At 50.4% G+C, this 17,447-nt stretch overlaps 1 protein-coding gene across 1 annotated transcript in view; it reads left to right on the top strand.

Annotated features, from left to right (window-relative positions):
• The window catches only part of ICE1 (interactor of little elongation complex ELL subunit 1), a 59,009-nt gene extending 45,640 nt beyond the window's left edge, over nt 1-13,369 (top strand). Inside the window, 4 exon segments of the mRNA XM_021077125.1 lie at nt 1,544-1,734; nt 3,297-3,403; nt 10,740-10,838; nt 12,372-13,369. Of these exon segments, the coding sequence (XP_020932784.1) occupies nt 1,544-1,734; nt 3,297-3,403; nt 10,740-10,838; nt 12,372-12,553 (579 nt within the window). The 3' untranslated portion in view covers nt 12,554-13,369.

Here is a 17,447-nt window from a genome sequence, read left to right as displayed (position 1 = left end):
CATAAAAATGCCCTGGAGATTTAGATGCACAGTCATGGGCAATCTGCAACCAAATAGAAACTCAAAAGTAAAATCAGCGTTCTTTTTAAAAAATCATCGGAAGGAAAACCCTTTATTCCAAAGAGCCCTCGTTTTTGGAAAACTTACACTCATTGAGATGGTTTAAGAGTCTTCGTTACTAAACAAGTAATAAATAAAGCTGCCTGATAATCATCTTAAAAATTAAAACTTTGAGAAGGAATCTTAGAGAAAAAGAACATAGTTTAAAAGGTAATAATGGTAAGTAAAAAACAAAAAAATGCCTTTAAAAATCCTACTGAAGAGATAACAGTTCAGATTAATGAAAAAGAGACAGGCCAAGTCCGGACTGCAGAGGGCGAGAGAGGACGGGAGTGGAGGTGCCGGGAGAGGGAGAGGAGAGCCCTGCCCGGAGCCTTCTGGCCTCGGCCCAGGAGCCTCGGAGGATTGCTCAGCAGCATAAACAGGGTCAGAACTGGTTTTAAGGTGAGAACACCTGAATAAACCAATTGTTTTCGGTTATAAAATGTTCAAAAGGTGATTCAAAATTTAATATATGAGAAGCATGTGTAGATTCCACTTGAAATTTTACCTAGTCTTTAAAGAACCAACTAAATTTCAGTCTTTTTTGGGTATAAGAGAAGATTGGAACCTCGCTGTTCTTTTTAATAATGAATCCCAACTTGAAAATAACACAAGAAAAAAATTATAAATCCACTGCTGTACCCAAGGGAGGTCAAATATCTGTCCACCAAGCCTTGTACGGGGATGGCCACAGCAGCATTATTCGTTACAGCCTAAAGCTGGAACTAACCCAGATGTCTCTCCATGAGGGAGGGGGACAAACTGTGGTCTGTCCATATGATGCATTGCTACCCAGTCGTGAAAAGGCGTGTTCAAACTACCTGTCCAAGCAAGAATGTGGACGAATTGTCAACAGAACATGCACGGGTTTAAAGAGGCCAGAAGGAAGAGTTTAGTACGATTCATTGACTTTTATGACTTCCTGGAAAAAGCAGACTAATATTGGTCAGAAAGATGACAATGAATTTAAGGAATTTTTTAAAGATTAAAATTGCTTTTATTATAGCCTTGTAACTTTAATTCTCTGATTTGAGTTCATGAAAACTTGCATTCCTCTCTGGATTGCAGTGGCTTTCCTATTGGACTGGATTCTGCATTCTGCATTCAGAAATTCCCAGGCCAGGGATCCAGCATGTACCACAGCAGCAGCCCGAGGTGCTGCAGTGACAATGCTGGATCCTTAACCTGCTGCACCACAGCAGCAGGCTGGAGCTTTTTTATCTGGCAACCACCATTGTGTAATCATTTTAGGGCAGGCATTATGACTAAGCTAGGACATAGTTCCTTATTCAGAACACAACTTTCAAACAGTGTCTTTTAAAATTAAGTGATTATTCATCTGATGCTTGTTCTGCTCCTTGAGATAACTCACATAAGATGTGTTGTATTTAAAACTCTAAATTTCCTTTTTTTTTTTTTCTTTTTCTCTTTCATCTGCTAGAACGCTCCTCTAGATGTGGGCTTCATGGTCTCTAAGCTGCTTCTGACCATACAGTTGTGTCCAAACACAGAGTTTCAGTCCAGCGAAAAGTTCGGAGAAGACCTGAGTGACAACACGTGGGAGTACATCAGTGCCATCGACCTGCTGTGCTGCCACCAGAGGTGGGTGTGGACCCACGACAACATCATCAGGTGGGTCATGTGAACTGTCAGTCTGTTGGGTCATTGCCGAGGGGTGGTTGGCGTCGTGTTGGTGCAGCCGTGTCACACAGCTGGACCATTGACGGATGACATTGTGATCGGGATGGGGGTTGGTAAAGCTGCCCTTCAAGGGCTTGTGTCATTACCACATCCCCTCGCTTGGTTTTTATGGTACCTTTCTTTCCCTCCTTTTCATTGTATTCTGTTTTACTGTCTTCACCCGGAGGAAAGCGAATCGCAGGCAGGGGGACTTGGTTCACTGGGCCCCCGCAGGTGGAGGGAGCAGTGCCCGCAGAACAGGTGCTCAGCGATCGAGCGTGGAGTGAGACGCAGTGACCATTATCCTAACGTGCTGGCGCCGTGGGGAGCCCACAGGACGGAGAAATGCTAACGCGACAGTTGGCAGCTCTTCTCACAGAGCCTCATGCGCTCAGGCACCTGTTTGATGTGATGAGTTAACTTTTCTCGTACATCTGCCTTGGCAGCATCTTTGGAGAATGGGAGAAATAGTTCAATAGTCATTCTGTAGTTAATGATGACTCTTAATTTTCTTACAACCCTGACTGAGAAAGGCTGGTTTCACAAAGGACTCACTGCAAAGGCTTCACCAAAGAATGTATAGCCTGTATCTTTGAGATGCCTGAGGAGTGCCTCCTGTGGACGACGGCTCTCTTACTCCCTTTTCCCTTCTTGACACTCGAGGAAAACTGTGCACCTAAACGTCACCAAAAAATCATAAGTCCACTGCCAGGCTTGCGCCCAAGGGAGGTCAGCTATCTGTCCACCAAGCCTTGTACGGGGATGGCCAAAGCAGCAGCACTCACTGCAGCCTAAAGCTGGAACTAACCCCGACGTCTCTCCATGGGGGAGGGGGACAAACTGTGGTCTGTCCATGTGATGCACTGCTACCCAGTCGTGAAAGGGCGTGTTCAAACTACCTGTCCAAGCAAGAATGTGGGCGAATTGTCAACAGAACATGCACGGCTTTAAAGAGGCCAGACGGAAGAGTTTAGTACAATCTGATTGACGTTTATGAATTTCTGGAAAAAGCTGAGCCACAATGGGAGCTCCCAGTGAATACATTTTTAAAAAGAGAAAGCAAAGAGGACCTGCCACTGTTTTCAGCCGGTAGAACGTTTCTTCCGTGCATGTAAAGTGTGGTTCACTTGCTCTGGTTTAGTTCTTTTTCAAAACACAGCTTATTAGCTCTTCCCGGGGACACTGGGCTTTAGAGCACAGACGCTGCCTTACATCTGGATGCCCCAGACACTCTTCAGCACCTCAGCATAGGTGAAGCCTTGTGGAAGGGGTTACAGCACAATAAAGATGCAAGCGTGGGCACGGAGATCCTGAAAGAGGGCAGACGTGTGGTCTTCAGTGGTGTTCCCGTGTTGGCCTACAGCGCTGCCTCTTCAGAAGCTCCTCTGCCCTGACTGACTGTCTCTTAGGGACCATTTTTAAGCTAAGTCCTCACTGCTTGAGTGATGATGGGTGTGCATCCTTCATATGCATTCATCCATGCACTTATAGGTATTTGTCGTTGTTATTTGCAGCAAGGAGCTGTGGCCTGTGATGGATAAGTGGATAAAATACAGAAAAGGACATGCAAACATCGCGTACACGCCTGACATCATCGTAGCGTCAGTACTGAGGCTCATTGGTGAGTTGTCTCTTGTGTCAAATTTGTTCTCGTTATTGATGGTATCCTGGCGGGAGAATAGGTGTATAATAACACCTGTTGGCTGAAACTGCACTATAACGACTGATTTTACAGCCATCAGAGTAGGTACTTGTGCACTGAATTCGTTTTCATTACTCATACGCTTTAAAAATGTTTTGACTTTGTCAGAGGTTTAAGATTTTTCATGTTTGTGTATTTTTTAATAAGTTGATTCTCAGATAATAATTTTAACACACACACATGCACATACTTACATAGACATACCAGGATACATAAATTGCTGTAAACTATAGTCTCATTTGATTTATAGAATTAGTATGTCTTTCCCTGCTTGCACTTGTTGTTTTTCATGCTTGCTTAGTAAGGATAACTATACACCTACATAATTGGGAACTAGTTTTATGTTGCTTCTGAATATTCTGAGCTGAACACACAGAAATTAAAGTCATTGTTTAAAAATATTTTCAATGAAATTGAGGTTCTTTCCAATCTCAGATCTGAAGGCCTCAGTGGTCAGTTAGTTCTGCTCCTCCCTCTCGCCTGAAAGGCTTTAGTTTCGTTTCAACTGCTTTTTCCTCTTTACCCCATCTCTGACAAACTGCCCTCCAGTCCCTGCATCGTTCTCCGTGATGGGATCTGTTCACGTTAGAAGGCTCTCCTCACTCTGACCTGACTTCTCTGCCTGCCGGTGTCTACTGGCCACGCACAACAAGGTGCATTTGATTTCTGCATCTGGGCCCTTTAGATCCTCGCAGGTCGTCGTCAAGACTTTCTTTCTTTTTAGGGCCGCCCTTGCTGCATGTGGAAGTTCCCAGAGCAGGGGTCGAATTGGAGCTTCGTCTGCAACCTGCAGCACAGCTCACGACAACGCTGGACCTTTAACCCACTGAGCGAGGCCAGGGATCGAACTCACATCCTCATGGATTCTAGTTGGGTTCTTAACCCGCTGAGCCACAATGGGAACTCTGTGTCTTGACGGTCAAGTACCTTTGGAGTTTAATAAAAACTCCAAGACAGTGCCATTTGAACTGTGGTTTGAGAATTGTTAAGTTGGTCTTGTAAATAGATCACAGTAGGAAATAGAGTAACCCGAGCTGATTCTGTTACTGTTCCTGCAAATGTGCGTTCCTGCATCATGAGCACTTTGTGTGCAGACAGAGGGACGTTGTACTACACAGACATATAGACTGGGTCTAGACAACAACCTGGTTCAAGGTGGACACCTCATTTCCACTGGAAATGACCAAACGTACACTTGGAATGAAGAAACCAAGTAGGAACGTGAAGGTGTGGAGGGGTGACGAACCTGCCCCGTGGGTGCTTTGCAAGATGGGCTTGAGAACCCCTCGGATGAGGGTGCCCTGAGGAGCAGCGTCAGCCCAGAGCGGGATCAGCAGGGACCCAGACGGGCTGGTGACAGAGGTTTTAGCCATCAGGTGGTGCCACCGATGTGTCTGGAAATTCTGGTTTCTGTAGTGGCTTCTCTTACGGATTCACGAAAGAATTCTTTGAACTAATTCATTCTAAATTGAGAAACCTTTTTTCGAATTTAAGCAACGAACATGTTAAGTCTATAAATACTAATGTGTTGACCTGGCTGAAGTATCTCTGGCATTTGCTAGAATATGGTACCTTTGAAGCCCCACTTAGGAAACACCCTGTGATTTTATCTGTTACATTGCAGTGGTTGTCTCTTTATAAGAGTATTTATCGACTGTTAGCAAGAAGGGGAGCAGGAGTGGAAGCTGTGTTTCTGGCAGCTGACCCCGTCCGGGGAAGCAGTCTGTGTGGCCGGGGCGGGGGCGGGGGGGGGGGGGGTGGCCTCGCGTGTGGTTGTCTTCTTCACGGAGCTTTTATCAGCTTTGGCTGATTGTCCGAATTGCCTAAAAAGCTTTTTTTTGGTCTTTTTGTCTTTTTAGGGCCACTGCCGCAGCATGTGGAGGTTCCCAGGCTAGGGGTGGAATTGGAGCTGTAGCCACCAGCCTACACCACAGCTCACGGCAACGCCGGATCCGTAACCCACTGAGCAAGGCCGGGGATCAAACCTGTGACCTCACAGATACCAGTGAGATTGGTTTCCCTTGAACCACGACGGGAACTCCTGAAAAACTTTTTTAAAAGTACAAATTCTCAGGGTCAACCAAAGTTGCACAAGACTGTGGAAATAACTTTCAAATATGTACCTTTAAAAGTACCTCACACGATTAAGAGTTATATGTTAATAGTTTAATCTAAAAACAAGGATGTGTAATTGTAGGGAGAAAACCTGATTGTAAGTTTTAGTCAAACTCAGGCTAATTTATTCTTTACATCTTTGAAATATAGCTGCTTAGAAAAGAGTTTATAACATTTAATATATATTATTTAGGGTAATATGTGTATATTTACATAACTAAGAGTGGTATATGATATATTTACACTATAGAAATAATGTATATTTAATATATAGTTAGTAATATTGTATAATAAAATAACATGTAAGTTAAAAAAAGGTAGAATAAAGGATGGCTAATAAGAAAGGAAGTACAGTGTCAAAATAAGATCCGGCGTTAGGACCGAGAACACGGCTTAGTCTGCAGAGGGACCAGGTCCAGCTGACACACCTGGAAGACTGGGGTGCAGAGGGCGGGTCGGCGGGGCGGGGGAACCAGGCTGAGCTTTGCTGCTCTGGGTGTCTTTTTTTTTTTTTTTTTTTTTTTTTGTCTTTTGTCTTTTTTTGTTGTTGTTGTTGTTGCTATTTCTTGGGCCGATCCCACGGCATATGGAGGTTCCCAGGCTAGGGGTCCAATCGGAGCTGTAGCCACCGGCCTACACCAGAGCCACAGCAACGCGGGATCCGAGCCGCGTCTGCAACCTACACCACAGCTCACGGCAACGCCAGATCGTTAACCCACTGAGCAAGGGCAGGGACCGAACCCGCAACCTCATGGTTCCTAGTCGGATTCGTTAACCACTGCGCCACGATGGGAACTCTTGCTCTGGGTGTCTTGGTGCCGAAGGCCTCCCTGATTTGCACAAAGCCAGTGCTGGGCGCCCCGTGATGGGGGCGGCGGGGGGCAGGAGAGCAGAAACTCTGCAGATGGGGCAGAACCCTGAGAAGCAGCCTTGGGGGGGATGTGCACTCACCTCCCCGCACACCCGTCTGAGTTGGAGTTTGAACTGTTTCTAAGAAGCAGCTTCCTGCAGTTCCTGAGGCTGACTCTTACGAAGGATTTTGACAGAGAATGAAGTTGGGTGATTTTTCAGATACGTTGGTTGGCTGGGATTTCGTGATAAAAAATGAAGCCGCACAGCACTCATTCATAAAAGAAAGGAATTGTCTGTATTCTTAACTCCGGATTTGTAAACCATGGGGATAGAACAAGCTTCTGTTGAAGGATCCCGTGTACTCTAATGCTGGGTTGGGGTGTGAGCAGCGCTGGTAGCAGACGGGCACGTGGGATGTCCAGGCGGGTTTCTCCTAACCTCCCTCACGTGGCAGCAAGGCACGAACGAGCGTCGTGTGTCGTGTTTGGGCTGCTCCAGGCCCGGGGGAATGTGCAGGACTGGGAGAGCCTGCTCCAGGCCGAGGGGTCCTGGCCGAGCCCAGGCCTGGAGAGGGTGGGGTGGCCCCTCGGTGGGAAGGGACGGAAGTTTGCCGGCCGCTGGATGCACTGGGGTAGAGCTTTCTAGTGACGCTTGCCCAAGGAGCTTGGCCCAGCTGTGTTAGCAGAGCCTTGACCGGAGAGCAGTTCCTCTTGTGAGGCCTTTGCCAGTGCGGCTGCGGTAGCCATGGCTTGTTGGTGTCTAGCCAGTGTCTCACCCCATCTTTCAGCTGTCTTTGCAGTTGTTCTGACTCATCCTTTCCATAACATCCCCGCACCTTAAAACCTTGGAGGAAACCCCTGGGTAACGGTCTTGCTCTGAGGGCTGCCTGTGGACAGGGTCCCCTCCCCTGCGGCCCAGCTCCCCCGGGCTTCCCGGAGTGTGGAGCGGGCTGTCCTTGACATTGAGATGAACTCCTCGTTTCTTACTTGAATTTTAGCATGGCCGAGCTGCCCCGGGCTCACTCGCACTCCTTCTCGAGGGGGGCTTTTCCTCCCGTCTGTTGAGCACATTTGTCCATCATCTTTGTCATCATATATTGGAATCTTTTCCCCAAAACTGAGTACCTCTGACTTATGATTTCCTTTTATTTTAAAAAAGGATAGCTCTGTCAACTTAAATAGCTTATAAAACCCAACTCACTCCACATTTTTAATTAAAAGAGAGGGAGCCATTGTAACACAGTCATGTGTTATCTGTAGACACACGCGTATCCCATAGCCGAGTGACCCCATAGCCGTCCGTGTTGGGCGTACGCCCTGTCCTTTCTCTGCTGTGAGTCATGCATGGAGCTCCTGATATGTTGTCCCTGCTCTGGGGGCTTGCGCTTAGCCCTTGGAGCTAATCGCCAGGAGATACTTAAGAAATATCTGGTCTTTGAAAGAAAGGAAATTTCTGATCCCCGAGGTACATTACTCTTCAGCCTCAGTGAGAGACTTTCCAAGGGATTATCCAGAGGTTTGCAGTTTCATCCTGGCTTGGGAATTATCCGGAGGTCATTGGTCAGTAGGAATGTACCGAGTGTGCTGCGTGTCACAGCGTTCAGGGTGCGTGGAACCAGCCCTGAGCCACTTCCCACAGCAGTCACGTTCCTGTCTGACCAGTCAGCGCCGAGGTGGGGCTGATGGCCTGCTTCCCCCAGAAGCCTGCGGCTGTTCTGAGTGTTGAGAGAGAACGTGGGCACAGAGCAGTGAGCGTGCAGGTGGTGTTGTCAGGCGGGCAAAGGAGGAGGACTCGGCTAGAGTGGGCTGGTACCCATGGGCCCTGTGAATACAGGAGGGTCCAGGTGAGTGGGGACTAGTGGATGATGTCCTGCTTAGTTCCCCTGGGGACACCCCCCCCCAAGAGCTTTTATCACTCCAGGTTTTATGTATCAATTATTGCATTAATTAAAACTGGAACTCAGAGTTCCTGTTATGGCTCAGTGGTTAACAAATCCAACTAGGAACCATGAGGTTGCAGGTTCGATCCCTGGCTTGGCTCAGTGGGTTAAGGATCCAGCGTTGCCATGAGCTGTGGTGTAGGTTGCAGACACGGCTGGGATCCCGCATTGCTGTGGCTGTGGTATAGGCCAGTGGCTACAGCTCCGATTCGACCTCTAGCCTGGGAACCGTCATATGCCACGGCAACAGCCCTAGAAAAGGCAAAAAAAAAAGACAAAAAAAATTAAAACAAAATAAAACTGGGACTTAACAAATAGCTATTCATTTAAAATGAATAATAATAGGGAGTTCCCTTTGTGTCTCAGTGGGTTGAGAACCTGACCTTGTCTCCATGAGGATGCAGGTTGGATCCCTGGCCTCACTCAGTGGGTTAAAGATTCGGCATTGCTGTGGCTGTGGTGTAGGGCAGCAGCTGCAGCTCTGATTCAGCCCCTAGCCTGGGAACTTAACATATGCTGCAAGTACAGCCCTAAAAAGCAAAAAAAAACCTTAATAATAATAAATGACCATTAACATAAGTGAGTCCTTAAATGAGCAATAACTATTGCTGAAACAAAACTAGAGTGAGCCGAATGGCGCATATCTTGCTGCAGACCTCTCTGCTGTCCGCATTCCTGGCAAAGCTGGTCTCCCGTAGCTGCTGCGCATTCAGCCTCTGGCTGCCTGTTGCCTTGGCTGACATATCTGAAGAAAATCCAGTCTCTTAGAGACATGGAGTTGATAACAAGAGTGCTTTCACAGTCCTTTCAGGTCATGGTGTGGAACTGAGCAAGTGAAACTTGCTCAGAGACAAGTTGCAGTGTGAAATCTGAAACCTCGTGGATGAACCTGGCTGCTGTGTGGCATGAAAACCCAGGCTCTAGCTGACATGCGAAGGGGGCTTTTGCCCACTCGTGACTTTGTAACCCGTGCTGCTCACTTGGAAAATAATGATTCCACAGCCCTATCATCACTGATCTCATCAGAGAAATCTTAAGTATTTGAAGCTGTCAGGCTTAGGGTAGCCAATGGAAGTTTATCCAGAATTCTCATTTTGCTTTAAGAGCTCCCATTTTACCATTGACAATAATGATAAATTTCTTTGCAGTGACAGGTTCACCCTACTCATTTTTGAGAAAATGTGTGTCTCGGTCTAAACAGCCCTAGTGTGTCAGTCACTCTTTCAGTAGAAATAGGGGTTTCACAGGAATGGCACCCAGTTCCCCTCGCAGCCGAAGTGGCTGCACAGGTGCTTTTCCTGCTGGCAGCCAGTGTGCAGGGCGCCCCGGGCCTGCCTCGCACGCCCTTCCCACTCCACGCACGGAACACGGAAGAGTTGTGTACCGGGTTTGGATTTCATGAGCGTCACGGTTACTGCTTCATCCAGGGCATTCGCGGTGAAGCTAGCTTTTTGGTCGTGTGCCTGGCAGTGGAGAGTGACCCCCTTGCAGCGCTGGTCCCACTGTCCCAACTGGTGCTGAGGGTCCAGTTGTCTGGTCTCCCCACCTTCTCCATGGGTACCCATCTCAGCACTTGGGAAGCAGGCAGAGAACTAGAGAGTGTCCTTGGGAAAGTAGTTTTGACCTTGAGGACTCCTGGGTTCTGTCGAGCACACTGGGGAGCCGCTGCTCTGCGCGAGAACAGAGGTTGCATTAGACAACTCCACTGGAAGAGCAAAGTGTGCTGTTGGTTTAGCCTGCTCACCCAGTACAAGTGAGTCATTTCGCAGTTCCGGTTGTGGCGCAGAGCAGATGAATCCGACTAGTATCCGTGAGGAGGTGGGTTTGATCCCCGGCCTCGCTCAGTGGGTCGGGGAATCCTGCGTTGCTGTGAGCTGTGGTGTAGACGGTCAGCTGTAGCTCCGATTCCACCCCCTTGCCTGGGAACTTCCATATGCCGTGGGTGCAGCCCTAAAAAGCAAATACAAATAAATACATGAAAATGAAAAAGAAAGAAATTTATTTCACGCAGCCTGCTGGCTGAAACCGTTCCTTCTGCTTGACTCCGTTTATTGTGTGATAACCCGGAAAGCAGCAGTGAGCACCGTCAGTGTGTGCGAATCACAGGAGGGCGGGTGAGTCACGTCCCACCCCCACCCCCACGCCACCCCCAGACAGATGGTGCTTCAGGGAGTCTTGACGCTTGCTGGTTAACCTGGCTCCGTTTAAGAAGAGGGACTCCTTTTAGCTTCCGCTGCTGATGCTGCTGTGATGTACGTCGCATTAACAGGAAGGAAGAGTTTTAAATTCCTATGGAAAGTTAACGTGGAACCAACGATGTGTTATGTTTTGGTGTCTTTTCTCCCCCAGGTCGTTTAGGTCAGCTGGGTCTGAAGGAAGGGTTTCCATCCGCCGTGAAGAACATCAGCGCGGTGATCGGCATGTTCATCCAGCACGCCCAGGACGAAGGTAAGGGAGGGGCCGGGAGAGTGGCTGCCGGCTCGCTCGCCCGCCGTGCTGGGCTGGGCCTTTCTGAGCCGCAGGAGACCCTCTTCTCAGGAGGAGCCTTGGGGCCTCACGCCTGCCCCTCTGGGTTAGGCTGGCCCTGCCCCACAGCGCCCTCGCGGGGTCCCCAGAACCGCCTTCCTGGGGGTGGCTCTTCTGGGGGTGACCCTTGGGCGGGGGCGGCTCTGATGGTTTTATACACAGGAAACCAGCTGAGGTCTGGAGCTCTTTACACAGTGCCACGTGCTCTTCCTACTACACTTACTTTAGAATCACTGCGCCCTTTCTGTTAGGCTTTGTTGTAGTCTTTACTGTGTGCCCTGCTCTAGTCTCTAATTACCTTGCAGATCAGGGCAAGAATAATTTTAAAAGCTACAGTCCTATGTACCATTTTGGCATTGACACTTGACTGTTCGGGTTTGTGGTGATGTTTGTTTACTTGTAAATAGTAGTAGTTTGCCCCGTTGGGTGTTGCATCACTCACAACAGCTTATATATTTAATAAGAAATTGCGGAGTTCCCGTCGTGGTGCAGTGGTTAACGAATCCGACTAGGAACCATGAGGTTGCGGGTTCGGTCCCTGCCCTTGCTCAGTGGGTTAACGATCCGGCGTTGCCGTGAGCTGTGGTGTAGGTTGCAGACGCGGCTCGGATCTTGCGTTGCTGTGGCTCTGGCGTAGGCCGGTGGCTACAGCTCCGATTCAACCCCTAGCCTGGGAACCTCCATATGCCGCGGGAGCGGCCCAAGAAATAGCAACAACAACAACAAAAAAAAAAAGACAAAAGACCAAAAAAAAAAAAAAAAAGAAATTGCAATGAAATAACTCTAATATTTTAAACTAAATTTGTTCAGTGAATTAAGCTTTAAAATTCAACTGAGTTAAGTTTGAACCAGGTAACCCCTACATAAACTTGCGAGCGCTCTGGAGGCGACTCTTCTGGACCTGGGCCTGGACCGCGACCTCCACGCTCGTAGCCGCTGTGCACAGTTAAGCGCCGCGGGCTGTGTTCACCGGCTGCGCTCTGGGGAGTGAGAGCGACCAGCAGCAGCGTTTGGTTTGTTCTCCATCCGCCGTGTTCTCCAAGCCCTAAGTCCATCTGCAGGCGCTTTCCCTGCGGGTCTAGAGGAGCATTTATTTGAGGAACGCTTTGGGACCCCCATGTCATTAAAACTTAAACATGGGGGTGACCCCCCCCCCCCAGAGCTGCCCAGAAGGCTGCGCACTGATCATGGGAGGACAGCTTCGGGGCCCCGCGCCCTCTGCGCCAGCTCGCCGTCCTGGGGGTACAGGCTGGCCCGGGGACCTGTGCGGAGGAGCGGTGCTGCTTTGGGTTTTTTTCCCCCCGTTGTAGAAGGGACTTTTTCATGGTGGGTTTTTAAAAAAATACTTTTCATTGTCGCAGAGAAGTCGTCTGTATTCGAGTAGATGAACCGCTTTAAAGTTCTGAATAACAGAGGTTTTTCTTGTGCGATGACTGATGTGGAGATTCTTTTCAGATATACCCTGGGGCATTCAGCTGGCAGCCGTGTACGCTCTGTGCGACCTGAGCCCCAGCAACCCGGAGGAGATCGCCAAGATCCTGGAAGCTTGGCGCCAAGAGACTCCCCGCAGCGTCCCCGCCGCCGTGCTCGGCTCGCTGGAGGAGGTCCGCGCGCTGTGCGCCCCGGAGCGCAGCTGACCGCCCGCCACGCCCGGAGAAGTGCCTTCCCGGGGAAGCACATGCGTCAGCTTCCGGGGTGCAGAGCGCGGTCCAGAGAGGTGCGAGCGAGCCAGGCGCCCGGGGCGTCCGCGCCCAGGGCTGTCGGCGCGGTGGCTGTGCGTCCCTGGACTGAACACATTTCACTTAAGCTGTTGCGATCATACGACACGTGGATTGTAGTTTGTTGTGTCTTGGTCCAACAACAAACACTTGAACTTAGCCCTTTTTTTGCTGCAGAAAGTGTCCTTTTAGTGGCTTTTTAAAATCAAGTGGCATTTTGTAATGAATTTATTATAAAAGCATTGATTTGGTTTCTGAGCCAGTTTGGACTTTGTGCCCGCAGGACTAACCAGGACAGAAACGGAGAGGCTACAGCAGAGCTAGGAGACCCTTCCCCTGTCTCAGCTGGAAACGGGCTACAGCGTTCTCCCCAAGGCCTGGTGTGCTGAGCAGAGGGGGCAGAACAGGGAGAGCCTTTAGAAGCTTCTTGGAATGCCTTTCTCCGTGTCTCTAAAGTTCCTTACAAATATTTAACTCTGTATCAGGAAAAGGAGAACCGCGGAGGAGAGCTGCGCGGGTGTGGCCGCCTGCCCGCGCGCGCAGCCCTGCGCGGGCCGTGTACATACGGACAGCCTATAATGTGTCTCACATTTGATGATATTCCACTTTGGGAATTTTAGTATTTGTACATAGAAAATGGGTTTAATAACTCACCGTGGTCCTGATTTGTCTTATATTCATCATTTCTTAAAACTCTTGTATGTGTTTTTATAATAAAAAAATAAAAGTAAGCCATGCCCGTGATTGTCCTCATCAGCGCCGAGTGACACGTAGCCTTACTTCCATCCAACCAAGGGCGACCAAGTCCTCGGCGCCAAAGTTGGAAGAGCCCGCCTTCCACGGGCGCCCCCCTCCCAGGGGTGGGAGCTCCCTGGCTTTGCCGGCTCACCGCGATGCTCTCGGGGGCTTCAGACACCAGATGAGCGCTGATGGGCCCTCGGGATCGGACGTTTAACTACAGTTGCCGCCTTTAAAAAGGACGTTTGATGATTCTTTCCTTCCTCTTTCCTCCCGCCTGGTAAGTAATAATAACAAGCAGAGGCTGATGCCCAGCTCCGCCTGGCCTCTGGGAGCTCCCCTTGCCGCGCTCCTTCTTTCCTCAAGGTGACGGAGCTGTGCTCTCTGCTAGGGCCTTGCCCGGAGGAGCTGGCCACAGAGGTGGCCAAGTTCTCAAAGGCCGGTCGTCTGTTGGTGGAAAGGAGTCTTGCGCAGTCACCCTCACGCCTCAGCAGCCGGGCTCGTCAGTTACGTGCAGAGAGGGAGAGAGATGTGCAGTCCAAGAGCACGGACGCTCCTGGCCTCTGCCCGCCCAGGGTCCCTCCGAGGAACTGACGCGTCCGTGAGTGAGGACCAGAGAGGAGGCAGCCAGCCTTGAAAGGAGGGGACCCTGGACTGGCCTCCCTCCCAGGTGGGCCTCCCTCCTGGACCAGCCTCCCTCCTGGAAGGGCCTCCCTCCTGGACCAGCCTCCCTCCTGGAAGGGCCTCCCTCCTGGACCAGCCTCCCTCCCGGACAGCTTCGCTCCTGGAAGGGGCCTCCCTCCCGGACGGGTGCGCAGGCCCTGGGAGGAAAGAGCCTGCCGTGTGTGGGCAGGAGGCTGGGGTGGTCAGAACACGCTGTGTAAGGAGCACGTGTCCTTTCTTCAGTGACACAGGTAACTGCCTCTCTGGGACCTGGGCAGCCCCGGGCTCGGTCCTGCTCATTTGAGCAGGGGTGTCCAGTGAGGGTCCGGTTCCCCACGCTTCTCTGTGACCCAGACAGAGGAGGGCGAGGCGGGAGGCACACCCGTCAGGAGGTGGTGGTTGGTGTCCCGGGACAGGTAGGAATCAAGATACCCACAGTGTCAGGGTTGGCATCTGGGTGTGGTGACAGGGGCTCCAGATATGGTGGCAGGAGTTGCAAATCCTAGGCGTGTGTTTGGGACATGAGACTTCCAAGTGGAGGCGGCAGGGAGCCTCTGGGCAAAAGTCAAGTTCATGCAAAATGGGGCTGAAGGTAGGAAGCAGATGGAGTGGGGAGGGTATTTAAAGCAGGTGGCGGGGTTCCTGTCGTGGCTAAGCAGAAAGGAATCCGACTAGGAGCCATGAGGACGCAGGTTCAATCCTTGGCCTCACTCAGTGGGTTTAGGATCCGGCATGGCTGTGAGCTGTGTAGGTCACGGATGCAGCTTGGATCCTGTGTTGCTGTGGCTGTGGTGTAGGCCGGCAGCTGTAGCTCTGATTCAACTCTTAGCCTGCGAACCTCCGTATGCCGTGGGGGTGGCCCTAAAAAGCAAAAAATAAATAAATAAATAAAAATAAAATAAAGCACAGGGTCATCTCAGAAGAAAAGTAACTTCCCTTACTCACTGTGTCCTGTGATTTGAAGATGAGCAGGAGCAGGTGCAGGAGGCGGGCCAGGTGGGGCAGGAGGGGTGCGGCACCTGGCCCGGGCCTGGATGGGGTCTGGAGGGTCGGAGGGCAGGCGGCAGCCACCTGCGCTGCTCAGGCCGCGAGGTCCGGGGAGGAGGGGGCGGATTTCGTCTCCTGCGGCCGGTGCTGAGCCTGCTGAGCCTCCCCCAGGGAACCGCAGGCTCTGCTCTCACTGACTCTCCTGAGCCCAGGACACCCCCTGTTGTGTAGGGTCTCCACCAGGCTCTCACCCCAGGCACCCTGAACGCCTCAGCTCCCAACTCCATGGATGTTTGTCTGATGTTTCCCTGAAGTCCAAGCCAACATCGATTAGATTTTTTAAAGCAGCCTTATTAAAAACGCAGGAAGGAGTTCCCGTTATGGCTCAGGGGAAATGAATCTGACTGGCCTACATGAGGACGCAGGTTCGCTCCCTGGCCTCGCTCAGTGGGTTAAGGGTCCAGCGTTGCCGTGAGCTGTGGTGTAGGTCGCAGATGCTGCTTGGATCCTGCGTTGCTGTGACTGTGGTGTAGGCCAGCGGCTACAGCTCTGATTCGACCCCCAGCCTGGGAACTTCCACATACCCTGAGTGTGGCCCTTAAAAAAAAAAATTAAAAAAAAAAAAAACACAGCAAAACCTGAAAGGAGGTAGCCATCCAGAGAGGAGAGGGCTCAGGGTTACACCTGCTGACCTGCCGACTGGTTGGGGAAAGAGGGCTGCTAGGCCACAGGGTACAAGGCCCTGTAGGGGGCATTGAGGAGGGGGCTCGTCCTCTCCTAGTAGGGGCAGGAAGGGGTGGGCTCTAGTGGGGCAGCGGGTATTACAAGGAGCCGGTGGGGCGATGACGAGGGTCTGGTCATTCTTGTCTGGACCAGAGGCTTGAGTTCAGTCTCCTTGCAGGGCCCTTGGAGCCCAGCAGTTTCTAGAGAGAGAATAGTTTTCACAACGGCAGGGTTTCTTCTACTGTGTGGACGCACCTGCCAGCCCCACCCCTGACCAGCGCAGGAAGGTCACAGGACACTTGATCCTGAGCCGCTGTCATTTGGGGAGGCTCCCGTCAATAATCCAAAGGCTGGCAGGACTGCTCTCAGTACCCCGAGGAGGGCTGTTGGGGACAAGCTGCCAGTGCAGGCTATGTCCTTGCTCCAGAGCCTCGTCAGTGCAGAAACATCTGGAAAAGCAGAGTTGAGTTCTCTTGTGGCGACGGCCGTGCTCTAGAGTCACGCTATCTGTTCCGGAGCTGTCATCGGCCGAGAGAGAAACCAGACAACCAAATAGGACCCGAGTCCTGCCTTTAAATGCTCAGAGGCTTTGTGAAATGTGATCAGCGCCTCCTGCAGGTCAGTTCGTAGCCACTCTTCCAGCCCGAAACTCAAGGACCTTGAGGGTCGAAGTGGGAGCTCCCTTCAGGGAAAGAGGAAAAGGGCAAGGCCCTGGCAGGTGCAGCCTCCTCTCTGAAAGCCTGAACCCCAGGACAAGCCGTTATTTGCATATTGACAATCTGTTTGCTAAATCAGCAGTGGAGCAGAAAACAGAATTTTTGAATCATTTGCTCTTGACCTTTCTTATTTCATATTTTGAAAGAAACTCAAATTTAGCTCCTATCATCTTGGCAATCATTCAGAATAATATTTTTAATGTGTCTATTTGTTTAGGAATGAGGAAATGAGGTTTCTGGATATTGATGCAATTTTGAAATGCATAACTATTCTCAGTAGAAATATGGGCATTGAAAAAACTAAAGATAAATGCAATTTCAGAAACTGTAAGTTCACTTTCTTTTTTCTGTCTATCTTTAGCTGTACATCCCATTTTTAATGCACTTAAGAAAAAGGAGGCATTCCCGTCAGGGCTCAGTGGAGACAAATCTGACTAGGAAGCATGAGGATGCAGGTTCGATCCCTGGCCTCGCTCTGGGGGTTAAGGATCAGGTGTTGCCGTGAGCTGTGGTGTAGGTCACAGACGTGGCTCGGATCCCAGTGTAGGCCGGCAGCTCTGATTCAACCCCTAGCCTGGGAACCTCTATATGCTGCAGGTGTGGCCCTAAAAAGACAAAAAAAGAAAAAGAAAAGAAAAAGGAAATGCTTTTTATTGTGAATGGTGTGTTTTTATCCACAGGTTGAGCTTTGCATTACGTCCTTACCTGGCATTTCTTTCCACTCAAATTCCACAGTCTGACCAAGTGAGGAGAAAGGAGAGGGGGAAAGAAATCTTAAAATAAGAAAACCCTTGCTCCTGGTGTTCAAGTTGACTTTTTTTAATCCTGTTCAAGTGTGTTCAGTGGAAACTACATTGACTTTTTTCAGCTCTCTTGCGCCACTCCTCGCGGGAGGGGCCTGCAGCTGCCTGAGCGTCCCAGCAGGGGGCGCGCTGCACCTGGCTCGTGCACCCAGAACCGGGCACCCATCCAGAGGCCCTCCTACA

Source organism: Sus scrofa, chromosome 16, assembly GCF_000003025.6.
Source record: "Sus scrofa isolate TJ Tabasco breed Duroc chromosome 16, Sscrofa11.1, whole genome shotgun sequence".
NCBI classification, from domain to species: Eukaryota; Metazoa; Chordata; class Mammalia; order Artiodactyla; family Suidae; genus Sus; species Sus scrofa.
The sequence above is the reverse complement of the archived record's forward strand: the minus strand, read 5'-3'. Positions and strand labels throughout refer to the sequence as shown.